This window comes from Danio aesculapii, chromosome 3, assembly GCF_903798145.1.
Source record: "Danio aesculapii chromosome 3, fDanAes4.1, whole genome shotgun sequence".
NCBI classification, from domain to species: domain Eukaryota; kingdom Metazoa; phylum Chordata; class Actinopteri; order Cypriniformes; family Danionidae; genus Danio; species Danio aesculapii.
Window position 1 is genome coordinate 5,607,876 of NC_079437.1, and position 11,830 is coordinate 5,619,705.

Genomic DNA, 11,830 nt, shown 5'->3' on the forward strand with positions numbered 1-11,830 from the left:
GACAAGCATGCTTTGGCGTGGTTCAAGGCTACTGTACATAGTGTGAGTACGCCCTAAGTCTTGATGGAAAGCTCAGAGACTCACACACACAGCGGGGTATCTTGGCTACAAGATCCCAATGACTTTTCGCACCTTGTCAGAACAAACAACCATAAATTCAAGATAATAAAAGCTTCACCAAGTGTTACAAACCCCTGATGTTAGTCCAGGGGATGGTGGGGTTGGACATTTAGGTGTAATTAAAATATATTTATATAAACAGTGAATAAGTGCAAAAGACAACCAAAATAATACCAAAATTGTGATTTTATTTATAATTCCCAAAAGTTAACAAAAACAACAAATAAATCCAAAATAAAGAAAATAAAGTAAGGCCAAAATATACTATTTACAATATTTACAACACTGAGACAAATATAAAGACGGGGAAAAACAGGAGAGCTGGCAGACGGGACATGGGCGGCGCTAAAGAAACGAAAAGAACAAAACCCAAACTAAATCTAACTTCCCAGAAGCATCTAGCTAACTAACTATGTGAAAACAAAATAATTAACACGCGAAGAGTCTTCTGAGTCCTGACTGTCTACTCTATCTATCTATTCAAAAACCAAGACCTCCGTCTGGTCAAATGTTACTCTAAAAACTAATCACTACCTGGAGTAAAATGTTCAAAATTAAAAGACAATTCACACTTCAGTAGGACAGACCTTTGTTAAACTCAAAATAGACAACTCAAACAGACAATCATTCTCATAATATAAATGACTACTGCAAAATTGGGACAATTTTCCAATCACACAGAGACATTTAAAAGGATAAAACATGACAAGTTAAACTTAAAGAATCATTAGATAAACCATATAAAGAGGATGAAGATTCTGTGTGAAGTGTGTGTGAGCTGAGCTCTGGTTAATGAGGGTAGAGAGGGGGTCACATGATCGGTAACAGACAGTTGAGCAACTTGCTTCCTTGTAGATCAGCTGCTCAGAATAGAAAGTTAATAGTTTTATTAAATGGCTGTTTTTGTGAATTCCTTGTAAAAGAGAAAAGACCGGAGTGTCCATCTTAAGTTTTCAGCTTCTGATGAAATCAGGAGATCAAGATATCCAAATTATCTTACAAAAATAATCAGGTATATTATTTTATGTTTGAAGGTGAATCAAGTTATGTGAATTGATCAGATTCTCAACTTTAATGAGAATATAAAGAGTTGAATTATTGACTAATTTATGGTCTTTTTCAAGCAAGAAAGCCGGAAACCTGTAGCCATTGGCATCCATAGTATTTGTTTTTCCTACTTCGAAAGTTAATGGAAAAGGTTTTCAGATTTCTTGCTTTATAAAAAAGCTAAATATATTTGTGGTGAGGGGGCGGGGCCGAGAGCCGTGGGAACGGAATGAGGCCGCCATGAAAGAGGATTCACCTGAGGTGCACACCGGCCTCGAATCCCACGGAAGGAACTCTGGACTATAAGAGGAGGAACGATGGCAGAGGAAGCCGAGAGAGGACCGGGCCCAGACAGATTGTTTTACTTTTGTTTTCAGTTTGAGCCTTATACATCAAACCATTTAATATTTACTAACATTTAGTGTTTGTGTGAGATATGAGAACTGTGTGTTTATTTATTTGCATCATTAAATGTATTGGTTCAAACTTCTAATAGCATTCTGTTTTGGGTTATTTCTGTTTGCGTGATGCTCCAGACTACAAAACCCCTCCTGCTCGTCTGTACTCTCTCCAGAGGAAACTTACTTCTGTCAAAAATTGTGTTCACTTGCCACTAAACATGTACAAATATTATCACAGAGATTTTGTGTTTGAGAGTAAAGTTTTCCACGAACTCCATTCACTCTGTGGAAAGAAACACTGACAGAAGTGATCAATCAGAAGCTCATCTGGCCTGAACTTATAGTCCAGCTTTACTGGAAATGTGTCTGTGTTGAATCTGCTGCTAATGTCTGACACTACAGCAGGAAGCTCTTGTCTGATCACATCTTCTAGGAGTCTGAAATCATCAACATCATCATGTTTGACTCCCCTGAGGTCTTCTTCAGAGAAGATCAGCTGATCTGAGAGCTGCTGTGTGAAACTCTTCAACCACAAACCAACATCTCCACTGTTGACTTGAACATGTTCAGTAGATTGATGTGCTGCGTTCATGATCTTCTGCTGCAGGAGTTTAATGTTCTCCTTCATCTTGGGTAAAACACTGACTCTGAACTTATCTCTGATGTAGCGACTGACTTCATCTCTGATGAAACTCTTGAAATGACCTCTGGGATTTTCAATGTAGTTCATGTATTTGTCAAAGTCCTCCTCTTCTGCCAGTGTCTTCAGGATGTGTTTCTCCAGATTTGATCTGTTTCTATTCAGTGATTTACAGTTTGATCTCATTTCATCTGCTAAATCTCTGGCAGTTTTCTTGTAGACGCTCTGCTCAATGGGCTCCTTCAGTTTCTGACAGATGATGTGACCAAAAATAGCAGCTGGTTTTGCTCCATGACAGTATTTCTGAAAAATACTATAGTACTCTTCTCTCTTCTTCTTTAAGTATATTTCAGGATCATTGTCTTCTCTGAACAGTCTGTGTTGGTCAGTGATTGTCTTGTTTGCTCTTCTACATATTGAATAAACCAAACCATTGAAGAATTCATTACTGAACTTATATTTCACTGCTCCTTCCTGATATTCTTTAAATCTTGCCTTCATGTAATCTGTGAGTTGTTGAATGAGGCTGATGTTGTAGCCCACCTTTGAAATGTTAAATGACTGAATCATTTTGTCTGTCTGCTCAACAACATCTGAGACTAATGATCTGATCTGGACTTTGTCATCTTTAGACTGAATGTAACAATGAAACATCTCAACAGTAGACATGTGAGCGTTTGATGAACCTTCTGTAAATCCACTTGATTTATTTGACCTTACATTATCTGAATTACTCTGCACAGTGAACGTGCTGTTCTCCCTGCAGTCATCTACAGAAACACTGTCATTAACATCTTTAAAGATCTCTCTCACATCTTTCATTATGTCGATGTCTCTGATTGGAGGAGTGTCTGTGATGATCTCCTTTATACTTTCCTCCCAAAAAAAACCAAACTCTTTCTTCATAGTTTCCTCTTTGATTTCTTTGAAGGCCAGTTTTTTGCTCTTTTCATAGAGAGTGTTTTCATGTTGTGTCTTTCTAGAATCAATAGTTTTCTTCTGGTCTCTTTGCTGAAGAACATCATTTAATTTCTTCTTTGTTTCTCTCACCATGTTTTCCTGAAGCTCCTTGATTTTGGTTTCAAATGATGTTTTCCACTGAATCAGTATATATTTATCTGTGTCTTTCTCAAAGAACTCTGACATGGATTTGTCCACTTCTTCACTGGTCGTCTTCAGTTCAGTTTGAAGGTCAGTTTCCTCAACCTCATGAATTGCTTTATTTTCTATTTGGTTGTGTAGTTTGTTCTCAATTTCCAGCATGGCACTGCTGAGACTCCAGGACCACTTGCTGTATTCGGTCTCCAGTTTCCTGTAGGCTTCGACCTTTTGGGATTCAACACAAATACACCAGTAAAAATATGAACAAAGCTTTGATCTTTATTATTTGTTTGAGAACTGTTTTATTGCAATTAGCAGAAGTTCTAACAGAAACAAAGATGAAAGCTGACAGCAACACTCACCTTTAGTGAATCGTCAGTTTCAGAGTGAATTTTCCTCATCATCTTCTCTTTCTCTCTGTTGTATTCCTTTCTCCACTCCATACTTCTCTTTAGTTCTTCTCCATGCTGTTCTTCAAGGAGTTTCAGTTGCTCTTTAAAAGTCTTTAGTTGATCTTCTCTCAGGTTTCTTTCTTCTATCAGTCTCTTCTCTAAATCATCTAGGTGTTCTCTCATCATCTTGTCTTGTCTCTCTCTCTGATGTTTCTCTTCTCGTATTTCTCTGTTCTCTGTTCCTGGTTCTGCTTCTCTTCTCTTTCTCTCTTTCTCCTGATTCTGTTTTTGTTCTTCCTCCATCTTCATTCTGTCTTCTAGTTTCTTTATCTTTTCTTCTGTTTTTCTGACTCTGTCCATCAGGATCTTCATCTGTTGTTCTTGTTTATCTCTCTCCATCTCTCTGAACATCTTACATGAGTAGAAGCTTCCTCCGCTTGCCTTCACCATGTTGTCCATCTTCTCCAGTAGATCAGACACTTGTGTTCGGTCTTCAGGCTGATTATTGTTGAACACATGGAATCTGTTTCCACACATTTCAAGCAGTTTTCTAACCATAGATCCAGGTTTACCCAAACACTCATCAATGATTTGATTCTTCAGGAAGTCTCCTCTGGTGAAGAGCACCACGGTGAACATTAGAGAGTGTTCACCAAACGTCTCCTGGATGAACTTCACTGATGTTGCTTCCTCTTGAGTGAATCTCTGTCCTAAATTGAGGACGATGATGAACACATGTGGTCCAGGCAGAATCATGGAGATGCAGCGTCTGATTTCTCTCTGGATCTCCTCATTAGTGAGTTCAGTATCAAACAGTCCTGGAGTGTCGATCACAGTGATGTGTCTGCCATTGATTTCAGATGTTGCTTTCTGAGTCTCTTTAGTAACAGATTCTTCAGATATTCCTGCTTTAAATGCATATCGTCCTAAGATTGTGTTTCCCGTTGAACTTTTACCAACTCCAGTTTTTCCCAGAAGAACAATCCTCAGTTCATCTTCACTCTCTGCTGAACCTGTAAAAAAGAATCTACATCAGTCTTAAAAGGTATAATGTTTCTACCGTTTTTCTTTACTAATGTGTAAATTGCAGGCTAATCTCCCCACATATACATCTGAAGAATGGTGGAAACATCTAAACATTAACTTCCATTGTGTTTCTTTTCTTTTTTACTGCTACAGATGTCGGTGGATACAGCTTTCCAGCATTTTAGAAAATATCTTCTTTTGTGATAAAAATAGTTTGGAACAAGTCAAAAGGCGAGTAAATGATGGCAGAATGTACATGTTTTAGGTGAACTATACTTTTTACAGAGAGATTTAATGATTCACTAATCTGTGTGTAATTCACCTCTGTCTTCTTTCCTGGACATGTTGATATTGTGTTTTCTTCTTCATCCCTTTCTTCAGTCTTCAGTGGATCTTCTTTTCTAACTGTTCATCGTCCTGTAAAAGATTCATCAGTCCTGAGATTCTGTTCATTTCTCCAGACTGCTGTATGTCTTGTGGAGCTGTACACCTGCTGTGAGTCAATGAACAAACACACTGATTCAGCTTCACTGAGTCAATGAACAAATACACTGATTCAGATTCACTGAGTCAATGAACAAACACACTGATTCAGATTTACTGAGTCAATGAACAAACACACTGATTCAGCTTCACTGTGAGTCAATGAACAAACACACTGATTCAGCTTAACTGAGTCAATGAACATACACACTGATTCAGATTCACTGAGTCAATGAACAAATACACTGATTCAGATTCACTGAGTCAATGAACAAACACACTGATTCAGATTTACTGAGTCAATGAACAAACACACTGATTCAGCTTCACTGTGAGTCAATGAACAAACACACTGATTCAGCTTAACTGAGTCAATGAACATACACACTGATTCAGATTCACTGAGTCAATGAACAAATACACTGATTCAGATTTACTGAGTCAATGAACAAACACACTGATGCAGATTCACTGAGACAATGAACAAACACACTGATTCAGCTTCACTGAGTCAATGAACAAACACACCATTTCAGTGTCACTGAGTCAATGAACAAACACACTGATTCAGATTCATTGTGAGTCAATAAACAAACACACTGATTCACATTCACTGAGTCAACAAACAAACAAACTGATACAGATTTCCTGAGTCAATGAACAAACCCACTTATTCAGCTTAACTGAGTCAATGAACAAACACACTGATTCAGATTCACTGAGTCAATGAACAAACACACTGATTCAGATTTACTGAGTCAATGAACAAACACACTGATTCAGACTCACTGAGTCAATGAACAAACACACTGATTCAGATTCACTGAGACAATGAACAAACACACCGATTCAGCTTCACTGAATCAATAAACTAACACACTGATTCAGATTCACTGAGTCAACGATCAAACAAACTAATACAGATTCACTGAGTCAATGAACAAACACACTGATTCAGATCCACTGAGTCAATGAACAAACACACTGATTCAGATTCACTAAGTCAATGAACAAACACACTGATTCAGCTTCACCGAATCATTAAATAAACACTGATCCAGATTCACTGAGTCAATGAACAAACACAATGATTCAGATTCATTAAGTCAATGAACAAACACACCGATTCAGCTTCACTAAATCATTAAACAAACACACTGATTCAGATTCACTGAGTCAATGAACAAACACACTGATTCAGATTCACTGAGTCAATGAACAAACACACTGATTCAGATTCACCGAATCATTAAACACTGATTCAGATTCACTGAGTCAATGAACAAACACAATGATTCAGATTCATTAAGTCAATGAACAAACACACTGATTCAGCTTCACTAAATCATTAAACAAACACACTGATTCAGATTCACTGAGTCAATGAACAAACACACTGATTCAGATTCACTGTAAGTCACTGTGTTGTAAAAGCTGCTGGAACTGAAAAATTTAAAGTTTAGTTCTTCTGGATTGAACTGTGCATTTGGATATTTATTTATTGACACATCTCTGTCTTTCTCACACACTTCTGATGACAATAAGCTCTGCTGAATGACACAAAACCACATTACTGAGATCTGCTTTATCAGACAGTAAAGAACACATTAGTAATTAAAGTTTAGCAAATCTGTACTGAGCAACATGAGCTTTGACTTTCATCTGTACATGAAGAATTTTGAAAATCTCTTGCAAATGTAGATTAAAAAGCATATTAATAAAGAAATGTGTTACTGTACCTGTGTGTCGCAGTTTCTCCGTGTTCAGAGGTTTGTGTTTGTCAGTGTGAGATCAGGAAGAGGTTTACAGGTGGAGTCTTTCTCATAAAACTGTAGAAACCTGTTTCTGTGTTTCTGGTCTGACAACATTCAGTGCAGGGACAAGTTTAAGCAACACTTTCTGGGAGAGAAAAACAAGACAATTTGATGCAATGACAATAAAACAGCGGCTCACTATAAAGATCTTCAACAGCAGAGTCAGAAATCTGTCTGTTCATTTCTATCAGTGAACATATTCCATGTGATATTGACTCTGTAGTGTGTATTATGTTTGTTGTCTATTTGACAGGTGTTTTCTCAACAGAATAATCATTATCTTGAGGTCACCTTTATCAGGTCACCTGAACTGTAGTCTAAGTGCACTTTTAGCAACTGTGAGATGTACAGTTGCTACAGATGTGAGATGCTGAGTTACAGTATTGCTGAATTATAAATGCTAGAGCTGCTCATTAGTGGATTGTCCATCAACAGTGATGTTTTAATTAACCTTAACTGAACTTCAGCAGTGACATTTATACTGTACTAAACTGAATCAGTTTTAATTTATCTAGAACTGCACATGTCTGCCTGATGTGCTGGAAAAAAAATGAGGGAGCCAAAAACCACAAGACAGACAGACAAAAAGCAGGCAGGTTTGTCACTTTTTTTGTTGTGTTCGCCGCTATTTGTTGCATGTTTCTGTTGTGAGAATTTGTGTGTGTTGTCAAACTATTGATTTGAGCACTTTTGTGTTTTTAAAACTTGCAGTGAAATTTAAGTTTAGTTTAGAAGTGAGCTGGTAGAGGCACGCCTAGATTTTTTAACATGGACATCTAGTGCATAAAGGTAACTTCTCAAAGCATTGACATTTATATCAACCTCCAGATCTACATCCCATTTATTTATTAAAGAACTGCCACTCAGATATCTTTTGCCCATCACTGTCTGGCAGTCAGTCAGAAATGTACTTACATATAAAGATGTTCAGCAGCTGATTGGCTCTAGAACCTTTGGGCTCCTTTTAAGATGCTGTAGAAAACTGGGCCGGGGGGAGGGGGTGTGTTGGTGTGGTGAATGGTGGAGGGGTGTCGCGGACGAAAGTGAGCAGGGCGGAGGTGTCGCGGACAACAGTGAGAAGGCTTGGGGAGTCTCGGTTTAAAAAAAGTGAAAGTACACAGCGGACAGGGGAGAAGGGCGGTTGAGGAGGGGGATCAGAAAAATAAGGTGCCGGATTAGATCTCAGAGGTGCCAGATTTGGATCCGGCATGTTCTGGCAAAAATTAAGCCCTGGTGCTAACCACTGGGCCATTGTGCCACCCATCTAGGAAAGGAGGAGGAGCAGAAGTGGAAGGGGGATTTTTTTTAAATGAAGATGGCTGTGACATGGAACTTAAGGTATTTATAGTGGCTTAGGAATCATCTGATTGGTGGATCAGAAATTGAATAATCCAGGACCGGCCGCACGCAATCATAAGCACGTGATCCTCTCGAAATTAGTTTATAAATAAACTTCACTTAAAAGCCCAAACTTTTATAAACAAGAGCTCAGTAGCCTAATGTTAACTCTGCTAAGATGCTAACGGACTTTTTCCAAACCATCTCTATAAAACAAATATTCAACAGAAACAGAAATATGTCAATTACCAGTAAGAAAAGTGTCAGGACAGATTTTTCTGTAGCATTTTTACAGTTTACAACAACCCTGAGGTAATTTAGACACAAATTTAGTTTTACTTATTATTTGTATTTATTTTTATAAATTAAACCAAGAATATAAAGTATTTTAAGACGCATAAACGTATTTGCGCACAGCTCATAGCTGCCAGCTTCTTGCATCTGCATTTTCTTCCTCCAGGCTCCAGGCAGAAAAAAAAAACCTTTCTGTGATTGGTTAGGTTTTACTGTATTTCCATTTACAGCAAAAAACAAACAAAACAAAACTCTATTTTAATGGCGTCAAGAGGATATTTAAAATACAGTACTATACTGTATACCTGTTCTACAGTAAAATACTGTTCATTTACATTTAAATACTGTGTAATTTACATCAATTGTTAACAATGCGGTCATCAGTAATTTTAATTATTTGCTTTCACGAGTTCACACTTGCAATAGTTTCAGAATAAAGCGTATTTGGCGTGCTGTCCGGGGAGAGGGCTCTGAGTTCGGGGAAGACACCTAAACTCGAGTTATTCCTCTTATCAGGAAACAAAGAGGAATTGGGATTCGAGCGAAGTATCTAGCCCGGCCCCAGAACGCTCCCCCCGGGATTGTAATGCTTAAGAGGTGAGGTGTCGGGGTGGTGGAGGGATGCTAAAGTCGTAAGATGCTGCAGGTAAGACAGCTTTGGTATATATAGGGGTTTGGTCAAGAACTGATTGGATAATAGAATAATTGTCAATAACGTATTTGATACTGAAACTTCTGCGCGTGCTCCTCCCGAAATTTGTTTATAAAACATCACTTAATATGAATATGACAATAATACAATTAAGGTGTTTACATGAGCTGCTTTTTGAATGTTCAGTTTTACTGTATGTGTTATAGTACATAGTTCGATTAACGTCATTACGTCAGCATTCAATATTAGTTTCTTTCGTCGTTTCAAGCAACAACACTGTGTTTGTCATGACACCATATGTGAATTTGGGTGTTGTGTTTTTACTTTTTTTTGTGTTTTTACTTTTTGAGACAAGCTCAACTGCAGTTCATTTCTCACACTATGCGTTCAAACAGACAATAGTGGATACAAATTCACTTCTGACATTTCATTCACTTTTCATTTAAGCCCGCGACAAACTCACTTCATCAAGTTCATTTCTTCCACAATTCTCAGCATAGTCATCGATTTCCTGCTCGCACCAAAACTCTTCTCTTTTACTTGAAGCCATTCTCATTTGTTTGTCTTCTGACAACTGCCATGTGTCCTGTTGCAAAATGTAGCAAATAATACTATAAAACATTAATAGTTTAATTGTGGTGTTTACACGTCTGTACTGCACTTCAATAATGCCACTAAAATCTGTATACTCCACATCAGGGGCGTAGTGGACATTTTAAAAGTGGGGAAGACGGCTATCTGAGATCATACGTTCATATAATTATTAATCACCTGTTTCTAAATGGTCTGTCTCTAAAAGTGTTGCTACGCCTCTGCTCCACATGTATTCATTCACTTTCTAGTTGGATTATGACTTTAGGCAGATTAAGCTAATGAAAAATCTCTGTTTACATTGTAGACTCTTAATCAGAGTACTGACTTAATCATGTTAAAATTCTCACTATTAAATGACAATCCATCGAAGAGCAGCTCCAATATTTACAATCACTAAATGATATTAAAGACACATTTCAGCAATACAGTTACTCAGCATTTCTTTACATGCTTTACGTTTCTGACAGATGCTAAAAGAGGTGGACACCCATAGCATGTGGAGTCCCACAAGGCTCGATTCTGGCACCTCTCCTGTTCAACCTTTATATGCTTCCTCTGAGCCAAATAATGAGAAAGAACCAAATCTCCTACAACAGCTTTACTGCCTAATGACTACAGCCCCATTGACACACTCTGCCAGAGCATTGATGAAATTAACAATTGGATGTGCCAAAACTTTCTTCAGTTAAACAAGGAGAAGTCACAAGTCATTGCATTTGGGAACAGAGATGAGGTTCTCAAGGGGAATGCGTACTTTGGCACTAAAGGTCAAATAACAAAAAATAAGGTGAAGAATCTTGGTGTGACTCTGGAGTCAGATCTGAGTTTTAATAGTCATGTCAAAGCGGTTAGTAAATCAGCATACTATCATCTCAAAAACATTGCAAGAATCAGATGCTTCGTTTCCAGTGAAGACTTAGAGAAACTTGTTCATGCTTTTATCAGCAGCAGGGTGGATTACTGTAATGGCCTCCTCACTGGCCTTCCCAAAAAGACAGTCAGACAGTTACAGCTCATCCAGAACGCTGCGGCCAGAATTCTGACCAGAACCAGGAAATCAGAGCACATCACACCTGTCCTCAGGTCTTTACACTGGCTCCCAGTTACATTCAGAATAGATTTTAAAGTATTATTACTGGTCTATAAATCACTAAATGGCCTAGGACCTCAATACATTACAGATATGCTTACTGAATACAAACCCAACAGATCACTCAGATCTTTAGGATCAAATAAACTAGAAATTCCAAGAGTTCAGTCAAAGCAGGGTGAATCGGCTTTCAGCTACTGATTTCGCCCCTCGCTGCTGGAATCAGCTTCCAGAAATGATCAGATGTGCTCCAACATTAGGCACATTCAAATCAAGACTGAAAACACATCTGTTTAGCTGTGCCTTTACTGAATGAGCACTGTGCTCCATCCGACAGATCGAACTATTATGTTTTTCTCTTCTTTTTCATTCTTTTATAACCTGTTTTAACACATTTTAATCTGTTTTCTGTTCTCTTATACTTGTCTCTTTTATTTCTGTTTATGTAAAGCACTTTGAATTGCCACTGTGTATGAAATGTGCTATATAAATAAACTTGCCTTGCCTGCCTAAAAGTGCACTCAGACTACACTATGGGTTACCTGATCAAGGTGACCTCAAGATGACGATTGTTATGGTGAGGGAACACCTGTCAAATTGACAACAAGCACAACACACACTACAGTTATTAGCACACAGAACACATTCACTGATAGAAATGAATATCTACTGTTGAAAATCTTTATAGTGAGCAGCTGTTTTATCGTAATTGCATTACATTACGTGTTGTTTTTCCCCAGAAAGTGTTGCTTAAACTTGTCCCTGTAGTGAATGTTGTCAGACCAGAAACACAGAAACAGGTTTTTACAGTTTTACAAGAAAGACTCCACCTGCAAAC

The 11,830-nt window shown here is 37.9% G+C and overlaps 1 protein-coding gene across 3 annotated transcripts; it reads right to left on the reverse strand.

The window, feature by feature from the left end:
* Positions 1–288: 288 nt before the first annotated feature.
* On the reverse strand, positions 289–7,000 carry LOC130220738 (interferon-induced very large GTPase 1). Of its 3 annotated transcripts, none has more exons than XM_056452966.1 (4): positions 6,950–7,000; positions 5,050–5,220; positions 3,672–4,714; positions 289–3,534 (listed from the first exon to the last, which is right to left on the reverse strand). In XM_056452966.1, the coding sequence occupies exons 2-4, from the start codon at positions 5,069–5,071 to the stop codon at positions 1,801–1,803; spliced, it is 2,799 nt and encodes a 932-aa protein (XP_056308941.1). In that variant the 5' UTR covers positions 5,072–5,220; positions 6,950–7,000; the 3' UTR covers positions 289–1,800. The 3 variants fall into 3 exon arrangements, with proteins under 3 accessions (XP_056308941.1, XP_056308943.1, XP_056308942.1); XM_056452968.1 differs by having other exon boundaries at positions 5,050–5,144; positions 6,950–6,986; XM_056452967.1 differs by having other exon boundaries at positions 5,050–5,217; positions 6,950–6,986.
* Positions 7,001–11,830: the final 4,830 nt, after the last annotated feature.